The 15,623-nt window shown below is 36.1% G+C and overlaps 1 protein-coding gene across 18 annotated transcripts in view; it reads left to right on the top strand.

Moving 5' to 3' along the window:
• Positions 1-15,623, top strand: part of PUM2 (pumilio RNA binding family member 2) — a 107,078-nt gene that overhangs the window by 36,424 nt on the left and 55,031 nt on the right. For 17 of the 18 annotated variants that reach the window (XM_025353607.1, XM_025353603.1, XM_025353610.1 and 14 more), the window contains 4 exons: positions 4,082-4,269; positions 4,838-5,007; positions 7,929-8,199; positions 8,447-8,540. In XM_025353607.1, the coding sequence (XP_025209392.1) occupies positions 4,082-4,269; positions 4,838-5,007; positions 7,929-8,199; positions 8,447-8,540 (723 nt within the window). The remainder of the gene's footprint in view (positions 1-4,081; positions 4,270-4,837; positions 5,008-7,928; positions 8,200-8,446; positions 8,541-15,623) is intronic. The other variant, XM_025353615.1, reaches the window with a different exon arrangement.

The raw sequence follows: 15,623 nt of genomic DNA, 5'->3' as shown, positions 1-15,623 counted from the left end.
TATGATTTCAATTTTTTGTGCCCCTCTTCTCCCAACTCTCATAACATTTTGAAGATGAGTGTTTGTCTTTTACTAGAAACCATGAGAAAATTAGAAATGAATGGAATTTTGTTTACCTAGCGAACATTTATTGAATGCCAGACACATAGAAATATGCATAACACCTTCTTGTTCTCAAGGAATTGTCTTTCTAAGAGAGTCTCTTTCTATGACTGCAGGAGACTTGACATACTCCCTCTCAGCAGAACCACATTACTTGTGATTATCAGGTTCATTATGTTCTCCAGCACTTCTTGGCATTTGAACTTTCTGGTTTCTGTAACTGAAATGTCCTGTCACTCCCACCTCCCCATTGGTTACCTTTTTTTTAACCCTTCATTATCAGCTGAAATATCACTTCCATCTATAATTACAGCACTTTAGGAGATCAAGGCTGGCAGATGCTTGAGGCCACGAGTTTGAGACCAGCTGGGCAATATAGTAAGACCCTGCACCTTCCCACTAAAAAAAAAAAAAAAAAAAAAAAAAAGGAAGCACACTTCCTTTGGTGGCATTGATTCTAAGACTTGGAAGGATTGATGCCCATCTTTCTTATTTTTCCTTTTTTTTTTTCTTAAATTTTACTTTTTACTTTAAGCTCTGTTGGACTTGAATGCCCATCTTTCAGATCTCATGGTGTCATGGATTATATTTTGGTTGAAGCTCTTTTATTCTATTCTAATTGCCTTTTATTAAACCTATACTCTTGAGAACAGACTGTTTTGTTCTCGGATTCCTCAGATATAGGTCATTGCTTCGCATACAAGAGAATGAATCAATGTTTCAACTGTATAATGAATGGATGAATGATTGAAAGAGAGGATATAATGACTAATCTCTTATGGATGCAGATACTGAAATGGAAATGTTTTGATTTGGTTTAACAAACATGGCAATCATTTCAAAATTGTTACAGTTAATAAAATGATGACTGGCTACCAGTATGAAATTTCAGCCTCAATAGTTTAAATATTGAGTATTATACCTGTCACAAACAATCCAGAGGTAGCTGGTAGCTTATGGGTTCTTTCAAAAAAGTTTCCAGCAAAAACTGTTTGAATGTTGCCTCAAATGTGTTACTGTATTTGTATTCCATTAACTCTCAGATCTTAAATACTACCTTTACTTTTCATTCCAAAAGTATGGAGAAAAAAATATATCAAATGAATAATTTTGTTTTAAAATAAATGGAAAACTTTTAAGCTAGAAGATAATTTAGTTTTTTTTAAAAACAAGAATAGAAAATTCTGTAGTATTACTGATTTTTCCGGACTTACTCATTTGTGATTATAGCGTTACAGTCATGAGTTCTGTTCTATGCAGTGCATAACTGTGAACTTGAGAAGTGTTTCTGCCAAATTGAAAGTTTATTTTATTTTATTATTTTAATTTGTTTATTTGCAGTGAGGAGCAGAGTCTCCTGTGTCACCCAGGCTGGAGTGCAGTGGCACAATCAAGGCCTACCAAAGCCTTGACCTCCCTGGCTCAGGCGATCCTTTCACCTCATCAGCCTCCTTAGTAGCTGGGACTATTAAGTGCCTGTCACCATGTCCAGCTAATTTTTGTATTCTCAGTAGAGATGGGGTTTCGCCTTTTTGTCCAGGCTGGTCTTGAACTCCTGAGCTCAAGCAGTCCACCTGCCTCAGTCTCCCAAAGTACTGATTACAGGAGTGAGTGACTGCCTCTGGCAATTTTTTTTTTTTTTTTTTTTTTTGAGACAGAATCTCACTCTGTCACCCAGAGCGGAGTGCAGTGGTGTGAACATGGCTCACTGCAGCCTCAACCTCCTGGGTTCAAGTAATCTTCCCACCTCAGCTCTCAGCTCCTGAGTAGCTGGGACTACAGACCTGTGCTGCCATGCTTGGCTAATTTTTAAACTTTTGGTAGAGATGGGAACTCAACATGTTTCCCATGCTAGTCTTAAACTCCTCTGCTCAAGTGATCCTCCTCAGCTTCCCGAAGTGCTGGGATAACAGGTATGAGCCCCTGCTGTCCAGCCTCTTCTAGGTTTTATCCCTGAAGGTTTATGTTATGAATCGTTATAAATTGTCAAAAGAAGGTTAACTTTTTAAAATGATGTTTATAAGCAACTGATCCTTCAGGTAGTATCCTTTGGGTACTATGTCTACCTTTATTGACCTTTTTGGTTGTACTGTTCTTAACATAGGTTTTTATCTGTTTATTGCCAAATGGCTCTTTCCATCTGTATTTTCAAGATATGTGCTCCAGCCAGTTAGTCTCAACCAGATGGAGAGCTTTTTATTTATTTTTTATCTTTTTATTATTATTATTATTCTTTAAGTTCTAGGGTACACGTGCACAAAGCACAGGTTTATTACATAGGTATACATGTGCCATGTTGGTTTGCTGCACCCATCAACTCGTCATTTACATTAGGTATTTCTTCTAACGCTATCCCTCCTCCAGCCCCGCAACCCCCAACAGGCCCAGGTGTGTGATGTTCCCCTCCCTGGGTCCATGTGTTCTCATTGTTCAACTCCTACTTATGAGTGAGAACATGCAGTGTTGGGTTTTCTGTCCTTGTGGTATTTTGCTGAGAATGATGGTTTCCAGCTTCATCCATGTCCCTGCAAAGGACATCAACTCATCCTTTTTTATGGCTGCATAGTATTCCATGGTGTCTGTGTGCCACGTTTTCTTTATCCAGCCTATTATTCATGGACATTTGGGTTGCTGCAATAAACATATATGTGCATGTGTTTTTATAATAGCATGATTTGTAATCCTTTGGGTATATACCCAGTAATGAGATTACTGAGTCAAATGATATTTCTGGTTCTAGATCCTTGAGGAATCGCCACACTGTCTTCCACAATGGTTGAACTCATTTACACTGCCACCAACAGTGTAAAAGCGTTCCTATTTCTCCATATCCTCTCTACCATCTATTGTTTACTGACTTTTTAGTGCTCGCCATTCTAACTTGCGTGAGATGGTTTCTCATTGTTGTTTTGATTTGCAGTTCTCTGATGACCAGTGGTGATGAGCATTTTTTCATATATCTGTTGGCTGCATAAATGTCTTCTTTTGAGAAGTATCTGATTATATCTTTCACCCACTTTTTGATGGGGTGTTTTTTTCTTTCAAATTTATTTAAGTTTTTTGTAGATTCTGGGTATTAGCCCTTTGTTGAATGGATAGATTGCAAAAATTTTCCTCCATTCTGTTGGCTGCCTGTTCACTCAGATGATAGTTTATTTTGCTGTGCAGAAGCTCGTTAGTTTAATTAGATCCCATTTGCCAATTTTGGCTTTTGTTGCCATTGCTTTTGGTGTTTTAGTCATGAAGTCTTTGCCCATGCCTACGTCCTGAATGGTATTGCCTAGGTTTTCTTCTGGGGTTTTTATGGTTTTAGGTCTTACATGTAAGTCTTTAATCCATCTTGAGTTAATTTTTGTATAAGTTGTAAGGAAGGGATCCAGTTTCAGCTTTCTACATATGGCTAGCCAATTTTCCTAGCACCATTTATTAAATAGGGAATCCTTTCCCCATTTCTTGTTTTTGTCAGATTTGTCAAAGATCAGATGGCTATAGATGTGTTATTTTTGAGGCCTCTGTTCTGTTCCATTGGTCTATATATCTGTTTTGGTACCAGTACCGTGCTGTTTTGGTTACTGTAGCCTTGTAGTATAGTTTGAAGTCAGGTAGCGTGATGCCTCCAGCTTTGTTCTTTTTGCTTAGTATTGTCTTGGCTGTATGGGCTCTTTTATGGTTTCATATGAAATTTAAAGTAGTTTTATCTAATTTTATGAAGAAAGTCAGTGGTAGCCTGATGGGGATAGCATTGAATCTATAAATTACCTTGGGTAGTGTGGCCATTTTCACAATACTGATTCTTCCTAGCCATGAGCATGGAATGTTCTTCCATTTGTTTGTGTCCTATGAAGAACTTTAAAGATTATAGTAATAACATTGAAAATAAAGCAATGTGCTGATTTTTCTTCAGTATATTAATTTGTGTAACTACATTTTGTTTAACTTAAAAGTACATGTATGTAATTGTATTTTTTCTTCCAAACAGACCATTCAATGTCCCAGCCTATTATGGTACAGAGAAGATCTGGACAGGGTTTTCATGGAAACAGTGAAGTAAATGCAATACTGTCTCCGCGATCAGAAAGTGGAGGCCTTGGTGTGAGCATGGTAGAATATGTATTAAGTTCTTCTCCTGCTGATAAATTGGATTCTCGATTTAGGAAGGGAAATTTTGTAAGTATTTTGAATAAAGAAATATTTAATATTTACTTGAGAGTTATTTGGTTACATTACTTTTTATTTTTAATTCAGTTTATTTTTCTGTGCCCTTCCTATAGCTAAGGGAAATTTTGTAACTATTATTGCTATTTTTCTGCTTAGCCACTTGAAGAAGGTGAAATGATAGAACCATTGGAAATATGTATGATTTGAACCATGTTACAGAAGTCAAATCATACTAATTTTAAAACATAATCTGCAAAATTAAAATTGCTTATTCCTGGTAGTGCTTGATGTGAAAGTAGCTAAACAAAATCTTCTACGCATTATTTTAATCTAGTTTGTGGTGTTAACTGCTTTTCCAGCACCGCTATAGTTAAGGTTGCCTTAGCCCTTCTGTTATAAATAACTAGTTTGTACTCAATTTTTGGGCCTTTGATGAATTAATTGACTACTAAATTAAATAAGATTCAATGCTTTTATTGTTTACATGCACTGTAGTGTAGTGTTAGGTCACCTTATGGTGCCTTTTATTTTTGTGTTCTATTAAATATTCAGAATCAAACAGATTCTTTTTCCTCAGGGCACTAGAGATGCTGAAACAGATGGACCTGAGAAAGGAGATCAAAAAGGCAAGGCTTCTCCATTTGAGGAGGACCAAAACAGAGATCTTAAACAAGGAGATGATGATGATTCTAAAATAAATGGCAGAGGTTTGCCAAATGGAATGGATGCCGATTGCAAAGATTTTAAGTAAGATTTTAACTTTCTCAAGAAGAAAAGCGTATCTTTTTAGGGATTACTACTATTAGTTGATGTGACTGATTTAGACATTTTCATCATTTAGGTTTATTTCCTTTGAACTTTGTGTTAATCTGGACAAATTTTATTTTTTTACTATAAAGAAAATTTGTGATTATGAACCATTTAAAAAAAATAATATTCAAACCAGCCTCTGAAACAGTGCATTCTGTTGAAGGAGTAATGTTAGAAGCTGCACTTACTTTTCTGTTAATATAATAGTCCAAATTTGAACTTTTTGCTTTCTGTTAAATTTTAGTGAAGTGTAGGTTTACTCTGATTTTTTTTTCCCTCTTGGGAGTGCTTTTGAGCACCTTTCAGTGGAGTTTTCTTCCTTCTGAGTATTTATGCCCTGCCTCCCATTTAACTTTTAATCTTAGAAAAGAGGAGACAAAATTATCTTAGGAGTAGTAATCTTTCTTACAATATATGAGTTTGTGCTAGTACTTAAGATTATTCCTGCAAATCGCAAGTGGGAAGCATATTAGAAACTTTTAAAAGTTAGCTTTAAGCTCATAATTTTTTATATTATAGCTTTTTGTTGTCTTTTTATGTAGCTTTTTATTGTCTTTTTATGGCAGTTAAATAAGTACTTTAGCCTTTGGTCTTAGTATACCTTTATCTACATATTAGGGAGTTGTTTCTTTGTATTGATTTTCTGTAATATTTCAATAATGAGGTGCTTTGGAGCCTGTATCTGAAAATGAGCTGTTTCTTTGAGGTCCTCTGACCGTGGAATCTTACATAAAAGAGTATTAGGTATATGGTGGGTGGTATTCTTTTACATTTATTGCCTTTTATTATCAAAAGCAAAGTAACAATGCTTCTTAAAAACAGTGCCATTTCTATCTGTTCTGAGTGCAAAAAAGCATCCAAAACCAGTAAACCTCTTTTGACAAGAAATACATTTAATGTTATTCAGATTTAGAACTTTATTCTGAGTTTGTTCTTCACTATTACCTAATCTAAGTTTTAGTTAAGGAAATGCATTTAAAATTCAGTTGATGATAAACCCTTCAGAGTATACATTTATAATTGAAGTGTTAATACACCATTAACTATAGCAAGAAAATAGCACCACTGATAGCATTACTTTTTTTCATAATGTCCTCTATTTTTGTTTTATATGAGTTACTTTGTGTGAGAGGTTATACTTCTCCCCTGAAATATTAATGTGGATTTTACATTTATTAGCATTCTAATTTTATTCCATTAAGTTTTAGATATGTGTTTTAAATTACTAATTATTTTAGATACAGTATTAGTTATTACTTGACAGTGTTAAAATGTATTAACACAATCAACAGCTGTGGTCATATGGTCACTATGCCAGCACATCATTAATTTCTACATTAACTGATATGTCATCAATATGTACATTATTGGAGTATAACAGAAATCAATAACATAACTATTGGACACTTACTTTTTTAAAGAAAAATTGGCTGATTTTAAAGAAAATCCTTTTAGTTTTTTCTTTCCATATGTTCCAAATGCAAAATGAGCCTTTGGAATGTTCACATACAAAATTAGGTGTGGTTTAAAGGGAAAGGAGTTTGAAATCTGATTTTGCAAGGACAAAATGGTTGATGTTTAAATGAAATGTTAAGTTTGCTTACATACCTATAGAGAACAATTCTTGTAATCAAGAAATTGCTTTGTAAACTATATGTTAGCAAATTTATTCCAATCCAGACCACCTGAAGTTGGGAAGAGTTAGATAGATGTAGCAACTGGCATTAAAAGCCAGGTAGAACAGTGCCATTTACTTAATGTACTCGTGCTTGAATATCCTGTTGAATGCATAGTTACTCTGAACAATAAACTCTTTCTTACAAAGGAAAGGATCCTATATAAAATATTTATGTATAAGATAAGCTATAAATGAGGATTGGTCATGAGCTAGAAATGTAAGTTTAGACCATGAAGGTGGTTAGTAAAAAGAGAAGCCAGTACTTAAAATTTAGTCCAGTGTTAATTAATTCCTGGTGAAAATTAAGGAGGCCATATAGTAGTAAGGTCCCTTTTTCTATTTTTTATGTAGAAAGATCCTTTTCTTGTTGTGTATACTTAATTTTTGATAAATGTCATACATTTCCATATCTTTCTGATGGTTTCAACTGAACTATTTGGTATAATAAACATTGTCTTTAGAGGGCTTTCATAGAGGACTTTCACAAATAGTTTCTTTTGTTCTTATTAGTTGGAATCAAAAGGTCATCTCTTAAGTAAGAAAACTGCTGCTTGAAAGATGACATGGCTTGCTCAAAATCATATTTAAAAGACGAAGTCAGGAGTCAGCCTTTTGACTTACCATGTATGGTACCCTTTTCCTGTTGCATCCCACATTTTGGCCCCTTAAATAATGAAGACCATAATGATCTCTTATGGCCAAATTTTTTTCTTAAGTATTATTAAGCAGGATGTTATGGCAAAATTATGTGTTGGCGGGGCAGGGCAGCAGTATGGTAAGTAGGTTTTGGTTTTGAGCTTTTTCGTATTTGCCACTTAATAATCTGCTGTTTATACACTGTTCTTTGTGAGTATGACTTGAGACAGAGATTTCAGGTAGTATAAGCCTAAGTTGTGATACTGGCCAGTTTTTCTAATCTGTAAAATTGCGTTATATCTTTTTGTTATTCAGATTGAAGAGAGTAATCATTAATAATATTTTTAAAATCCTCAAATCATGCCAGCTCTTAAGAGGAAAGTTATATTAAATAGAAAAAAATGCAATAAGATGGCATAGTGACCCAGAATGCCTTATTCACTGTATTTTATAACCATTTGTTCTTCATGATTTTTCTATTTTCCCATTTCACCATTTGACTTGTTACTTTTATTTATAAGGCTTTTCTGTTTTCTTTATGTAGTCGTACTCCTGGAAGTCGTCAAGCCTCTCCAACTGAAGTAGTTGAGCGCTTGGGCCCCAATACTAATCCCTCAGAAGGACTGGGGCCTCTTCCTAATCCTACAGCTAATAAACCACTTGTTGAAGAATTTTCAAATCCTGAAACTCAGAATCTGGATGCCATGGAACAAGTTGGTCTGGAATCCTTACAGTTTGACTATCCTGGTAATCAGGTACCAATGGACTCTTCAGGAGCTACTGTAGGCCTTTTTGACTACAATTCCCAGCAGCAGGTAAAAGCATGCTCTTTCTTTAAGAAGGTCCTCTTAGTTATATACTGGTTTAGCCTGAAGTGCTATGTGGCATTGAAAGAATGGTAGGAGTGTTTGAGTACTAAATGTTTTATTGATTAAAGTGTCCTTGTATTTGAGAAAGTGCTCCCCCCCCCAAAAAAAAAAGTTTAAAATGTTTTATTCAGATTTCTAATTAGAAATGAAAGATTTTGACACTAATCTTTGTGTTAAATATTTTCCCTAATAGCTCTTTCAGAGGACTAATGCACTAACAGTTCAGCAGTTAACTGCAGCTCAACAGCAGCAATATGCATTAGCAGCAGCTCAGCAGCCACATATAGGTGAGTCTTCGTCATTTTGACCAAAGTCTTGTTAAAATATCTAGGATGTTTCACTTCTCATTTACTGATTGGTGAAGTTTTGTTACTTTTTGAAACATCTGAGATCAACAAGTAATAGGTTGTATGACAAAGGTATTCATTAACTAGGGAATTGTTTCTGATTATTATTTGCATCACTAGTTAAATTAAATAAAAATCTGTAATTTTATAAAAGTTGTCATCACGTAAGTTTTTCTCCAATGTGAAGTTGAGAAAGTCAAACACCTGGAAATTCAAATTTAGTTATTTGTGTCCATTATCAAGTCAGTATGTTCATTTAAATTTTTTCGTAAAATATTTTTTTCCACGAAGTTATTTGGTCTTTGACTTTTAATCTGCTAGTATTTAAGCTTGGTACATTATGTTGTCTGTACTGGGTCTCCCCCCTACCTCCCACAGTAATAATATGGGAATAATTTCCCTATACCCTTTACCCAGTTTCCCCTAATGGCTACACTTAAATAATTATAGTACAGTATCAAAAACAGTAATATGATATTGTTTATCACGTGTAGATTTGTGTAACCATTTTTATAAAAGCCGGTCTGATTTTGGGTAAGTTTGTATGAATACTATTCAACATCAGTCTGTGGAAGGGGGTTCTCTTTCCTTAATGTCATATTGTTCCATGTTAGTGCAGTAAGGCTTCGTAAGCCCTAATTTTTATTTTTCGGTTTTTTTTGTTTGTTTGTTTGTTTTGGAGACAGAGTCTCACTCTCACCCAGGCTGGAATACAGTGGCGCCGTCTCGGCTCACTGCAGCCTCCACCTCCTGGGTTCAAGAGATTCTCTTGCCTCAGCCTTCTGAGTAGCTGGGATCACAGGTGCCTGCCACCACACCTGGCTAATGTTTGTATTTTTAGTAGAGACGGGGATTTTACCATGTTGGCCAGGCTGGTCTCGAACTCCTGATCTCAGGTGATCAACCCCCCCCTTGGCCTCTCAAAGTGCTGGGATTGCAGGTGTGAGTCGCCATGTCTGGCCTATTTTTTGTTTTCATCAAAAATGTCAGGCTGCACGGTGGTGCCCTCCTTTAATCCCAGCACTTTGGGAGGCCGACGCAGGTGGATCGCCTGAGGTCAGGAGTTCGAGACCAGCCTGGCCAACGTGGTAAAACCCTGTCTCTGCAAAATTAGAAAAATTAGCTGGGCATGGCAGTGGGAGTCTGTAATCCCAGCTACTTGGGTGTCTGAGGCAGGAGAATTGCTTGAACTTGGGAGGCAGAGTCTGCAGTGAGCCAAGATTGCACCACTGCATTCCAGCCTAGGTGACAGAGATAGACTCCGCTCAGAAAACAAAAACAAGTCCACATATATATATGAGTGCCAATTATAGCATGTACTCTGGCCCTGTTTCATTCCTCTTTTTCCCTCTCTCTTTCCTCTTTTTTTCCCCACCCCCTTTATCCCTCATTTGTCCTCTTATGTTAGAAATGTACTGATTCCTGTCTATTCATGGATAGCACAACAGTTTTTATTTCTTGAGGCTTTATGTTATAATATTTGGCAGGCTAAACATCTATTACTCTTCTTTTTTTGGAGTTTTAAGTTTTTGGTTCTTGCTTATTTGCTTTTTTGTATGAACTTCAAAATTAGCTTATCTACTTCCAGAAGATAGGGTTAAATTTTGTAGTTTACTTAGGGAAATTTGACATCTTTATGACATCAAGCATCAGCTTTTGTTGTCGTTGTTGTTCTTGTTGTTTTTTTGACAAGGGGTCTCACTGTTTCACCCAGCCTGGAGTGCAGTGGTGCAGTCTTGGCTCACTGCAACTATTGCCTTCTGGGCTCAAGTGATCCTTTCACCTCAGCCTCCCGAGTAGCTGGGACCACAGGTGCACGCCACCACACCTGGCTAATTTTTTGTAGAGACAGGGTTTCACCATGTTGCCCAGGCTGGTCCTGAGCTCAAGTGATCCACCCACCTCAACCTCCTAAAGTGCTGGGATTAGAGGCGTAAGCCACCGTGCCCTGCTGACATCAAGTATTCTTGTCCAGGGCATGATGTGTCTTTATTTTTGTTCAAGTTTACTGTAGTGTCATTTGAGTACTTTAAAATTTTTCTTACATGGGTTTGCATATTTTAAGTTTATTTTATGTTTTGTTATCGTAAATGACTTTCTTCCTGTCTTTCATTGTAGCTTTAAAGTGTTATCTATGAAAACTCAAGTACCATATATCAGATTTCATGAATGATAATTTAAAATAGTTGAATCATCTTCCCATTCTTGGAATAAAAAGACTTGTATATAACAATTATTATTTCTTTTAACATTACCCTTTTAATTTGCTAGTATTTCATTTAGGATTTTTGCATCTATATAGTTAGCTGAAATTAGTCTCTGTATTTGCAGGTTTTTCACATTTTTTGGTGTCAGCATTCTTGCTTCACAAAAATAATTTTAGATAGGTCTTTCTCCCCCCCCGGCCCAACACAGCGTCTTACTGTCACCCAGACTGGAGTGCAGTGGCACAGCCTCAACTTCCTAGGCTGAAGCAATCCTTTCATCTCAGCCTCCAAGGTAGCTTGGGACTATAGGCTGGACCAACGATGCCTGGTGCATTTTTTGTAGAGATGGGGATTCACCCTATTGCCCAGGCTGGTCTCAAACTCCTGGGTTCAAGTAATCCACTGACTTGGCCTCCCAAAGTGCTGAGATTATAGACATGAGCCACTGCACCCAGCCCAGCTATTTCTCTTTTGTTTTAATGCCTTAGGGTATTTTAATAATACTGGACAAGTAATCTTTAAAGATGTGGCAGAACTTTTTTGTGTGTGAAACCTAATATAAATAAATTTGAAAACCTAGAAAGCATAATTTATCAAAATTGACCCCACATTTTAACTCAATTCCACAGTTAAGCGTATTCATTGTTGACAATCTTTTTGATCCAGGTTTGCCTGGTCACCTGTTAGGTGGCCAGTAGCTCATTTAGAAAAGGAGTAGTCAATAGAAAAATGTATAATATGTACCATATAATTTGCAGTTATTTAGTAATCGCATTTTTAAAAATTAAAAATAGATGAAATTAATTTGAATATTTTATTTAGCTCGTATCCAAAATATTGCAAAATATAATCAGTATGGAACTTACTGATGAGAATTTTTGCATTCTTTTCTTCATATTGTTTTTGAAATATAGCTGATCTCAAGTCAGCTTTGAATATAGCTGATCTCAAACTAGTCACATTTTAAATGCACAGTGACTATATGTGGAAAATTTTTAGAGTGTGAGTCGACAAATGTCTTCTCTACAAAGGGCTGTTGAATATTTAAAGCTTTGCATCCCATATGGGTTCAGTCACGACCACTCCACTGTGCTGGTAAAGCATGAAAATGGTCATTAGATGATGCATAAATATTGCTGTGTTCCAGTAAAACTTCACTTATAGGTACTGAAATAAGAATTTGAAATAATTTTCATGTGTTTGAATTTTATTTTTTTGAACCATTTAAAAATACTAAAACTATTCTTAGCTAGTTTGTACAAAAATAGGTAAGACACAGGCTTAACCCATGTACTCGACCAGATAGAAATAATAGATAGGATAGAATGAAAACAAAAAGGCAGGGTTGTGTAGTTGATTGTGGAGTTCCTAGAGTACGAGGAGTTGAGGGAGAATCCATATGGGGGTAAATTGGGAATAAAGCCAGGTGACCTGCAGATGGCTAGAAGAGGAATAAACAAACCAAAATGGGCCTATGCAGTACAGGCATTGGGGTTTGAGTTATAGTAACCATGTAAGAACTCCTCCAGCTAATAAAAGACTTGGCTTGGAGATTTGATCCTGTAGTATGTAGTTGAGGCAATAATTCTGATACCACATAATGGACAATTGAGTGCACAAGAAACTCTCATGTAAGATAATGTTCCAAACGAAAATGACAGTACAAACAAGAAAGATGAGCCAGAAAACATGTCGCAGGGTTCTAAGATAGGGAAGGGAACTTTAAAGTTGTGCAAAGAACATAAGAGTGTATTTCGAACCTTAAGAGATAAAGGATGTGTGAGCCATCAGAGATCATCAAAAGTCTTAACAGACTGCTGTGAAAAGGAGCCATTTCATGGTCTTGTAAATAAGTCATTGAAAAAATAGTTCTAGGTGAGCTGCATTATTGGCTATCACCTACCACTAAATGAATTAGGAAATAAAACGTAGTTGGTCGCCCAGAACACTGAAATTCCCTGTGGTAATGAAGACGTGGGATATATAAAGGAGAAATGAAAAGCTATGGAATGAATTAGGGAGTAAGTAAAAATGTACAAAGTATTTGTAAAGAAAACTGTAAACTTTCCCAGAAGTCTTGAATAAATGGAGACACGTGATTTTTTCTGGGCAAAACTCAGCATTATAAAAATGTCAGTTTTCCCTAAATTAATGTGTGTATTTAATATACTTTTGGTCAGAATCCCAGCAGGTTGTTTTTTTTTAAACTTGAAAGCTTGATTTTGATGTTTGTCTCAGAAAAGTAAATGGTACTTTTCTGTCACCCAGGCTTGGAGTGCAGTGGCATGATCATGGCTGATTGCAGCCTCGACCTCCCAGGCTCAAGCAATCCTCCCAGAAAAACTAGAAAATTAATGGAAAACTAAAATTAAAGTGGAAGAGGAGGACTTGCTCAACCATACTGTTTCCGAGCAAAAGGGCTCACTGCCTGATGCAGTAGAAGGCAATGCTGTCGACCAGGTTTTTGAGAAAAGAAAAGCTTTTTTTGTAGGTCAACCAACAAGGAGACAGGAGTCCAGCTCAATTTTATCTTTCTGTGCTGGCTTTAAGGGAGTAATTTTTATTAAAAAGGCCTTAGGGGGTGGATTTTGAGATTATTTAGTGATTGGTGGAAGAAAAGGGAGGCCTGGAAAGTCCTTAGCATGCACAGCTATCTCTTCATGCCTCCTGATGGGTCGCATGTGCAGATTGCAGGAGAGTTAGTATGAAACATGGTGGAAATTTGGGCTGTGATGTCAGCAAGCTTGTTCTGCACAGACTGCAGTCGGCCATGTTGGTTTTAACTGATGTCAGCCAGTTGTGTTATCTTATAAGCAGAGAGTTTCTGCATTTCTTTCTACAAATTCATTCTTTTCATATCTGCCATCCTGCAAACTCAGGAATTTTCATTAATCACTGCTTTAACTTTTTGGAGCGCAGTTTCAGTTTTTTAAAACAATTATTACTAATGACGATTAAAATAGTGTGATATTGGACTCGAAATATATGAGTAGATCATTGAACAAGATTACTTTGAATTTTCATTAATCACTGCTTTCTTTAACTTTTTGGAGCACAGTTTGAATTTTTAAAAACAATTATTACTTATGACTTAAAATAGTGTGGTACTGGACTCAAAATACATGAGTAGATCATTGAACAAGATTACTTTGAAATAGATCTGTGTGTGCATGCTTGCTTGTTTAGGGTAGAGTGGTGAGATGAATTTCAAATCAATGCCAAAAGAATGATTATTTGGAAAATAGCTTGTGGGGATTATTGGGTCTCATTCCTAATGGATTGAAATTTTTAATGAGAAAAACAAAAGCATAAAAGATTTAATTTTTAATTTACCTATTAGGTTGGCGAGTCTTCAAAATGTTTGATAATATTCTGTTTTGGCAGGAGTGTAAGTGGCACTCATACTTTTGGAATCTAAACTGCTACAGTTTTCCTGGAAAATAATCTAGAAAAGTGGATCAATAATTTATATGACAAAAACAGAAAAGTCAGATGTGGTGGCACCTGCTTTTATTCTCCGCTACTGGAGGTTGAGGCGGGAACATCAGTTGAGCCTAGGAGTTCGAGACCAGCATGAACTCTGCAACATAGTGAGACATCATGTCTTAAAAAAGAGAACTTGTTTTTGTTCATTGAAGTAAATTTTTGTAAGGATATAGTAATGTACACACCTGTGTATCTAAAGGGATAATAGCATTATTTGTTTATAGCGAAAGATTATGAACCATCTAAATATGTAAAGGTAGTAGACTGATAATATCATGTTCCTTCTATACAGAAGAGTACATAATATGTAGCCATTAAAAAGAATGAGTGGCTGGGCACAGTGGCTCATGCCTGTAATCCCAATATTGTGGGGAGGTCAAGGAGGGTAGATCGCTTGAGCCCAGGAGTTTGAGACCAGCTTGGGCAATATGGTGAAACCCTGTCTCTAAAAAAATTAGCCAGGTATGGTAGTGCGTACCTGTGGTCCCAGCTACTTAGGAGACTGAGGTGGGAGGATCACTTGAGCCTGGGAGGTGAAGGCTGAAATTAGCGATGATTATGCCACTGCACTCCAAGCCTGGATGACAGAGCAAGACCTTGTCTCAAAAAAAAAAAAAAAAAAAAAAAAAAAATGAGCTAGGTATGTATCTATAGACAGATTTAGGATTAATTAGTAGGTGAAAAAGTGTATTAAAGTACTGTTATAGATTAGAGTATAAAATGTATGAGTATGTAAGCATTTAAAAGTATGTATACATATCAGGAAAGGTTACATGAGGATTTTCAGTTTCCTCTTTATATCTTCCAGTATTTGAATTTTTAATAACAATCTTTTTATCATAAAACTATAAAATATTAAATTATCCTGACTTTTAGATTTTTTAGTGGTATAAGTAGAACAGGAATCCTAATACATTGTTTTCTACTTTTGTGCTAAAGATAATTCATGATAGATGAAGCTGCAAACCAAAAGATACCCGAGACAGGTCTCAATCAGTTTAGAAAGTTTATTTTGCCAAGTTTAAGAACATACCCATGTCACAGCCTCAGGAGGTCCTGACAACATGTGCCCAAGGTGGTTGGGGCACAACTTAGTTTTACACATTTTAGGGAGACATGAGATACCAGTCAGTATGCCTAAGATGTACATTGGTTTGGTCCGGAAATATGGAACAACTGGAAGCTGGGTGGAGGCTACCAAGGCATAGGTAAATAAGAGACAAATGATTGCATTCTTTTGAGTTTCTGATGAGTTTTTCACTGAATGCACAATTTACAGGAATAATCACGCGTTAGTCTGGCTTAGTGAAAAAATCAGATATGCTTTTTT

This window comes from Theropithecus gelada, chromosome 13 (assembly GCF_003255815.1).
Source record: "Theropithecus gelada isolate Dixy chromosome 13, Tgel_1.0, whole genome shotgun sequence".
Lineage (NCBI taxonomy): Eukaryota > Metazoa > Chordata > Mammalia > Primates > Cercopithecidae > Theropithecus > Theropithecus gelada.
Note: the sequence above shows the minus strand (reverse complement) of the source record. Positions and strands in the feature narration are given on the sequence as shown.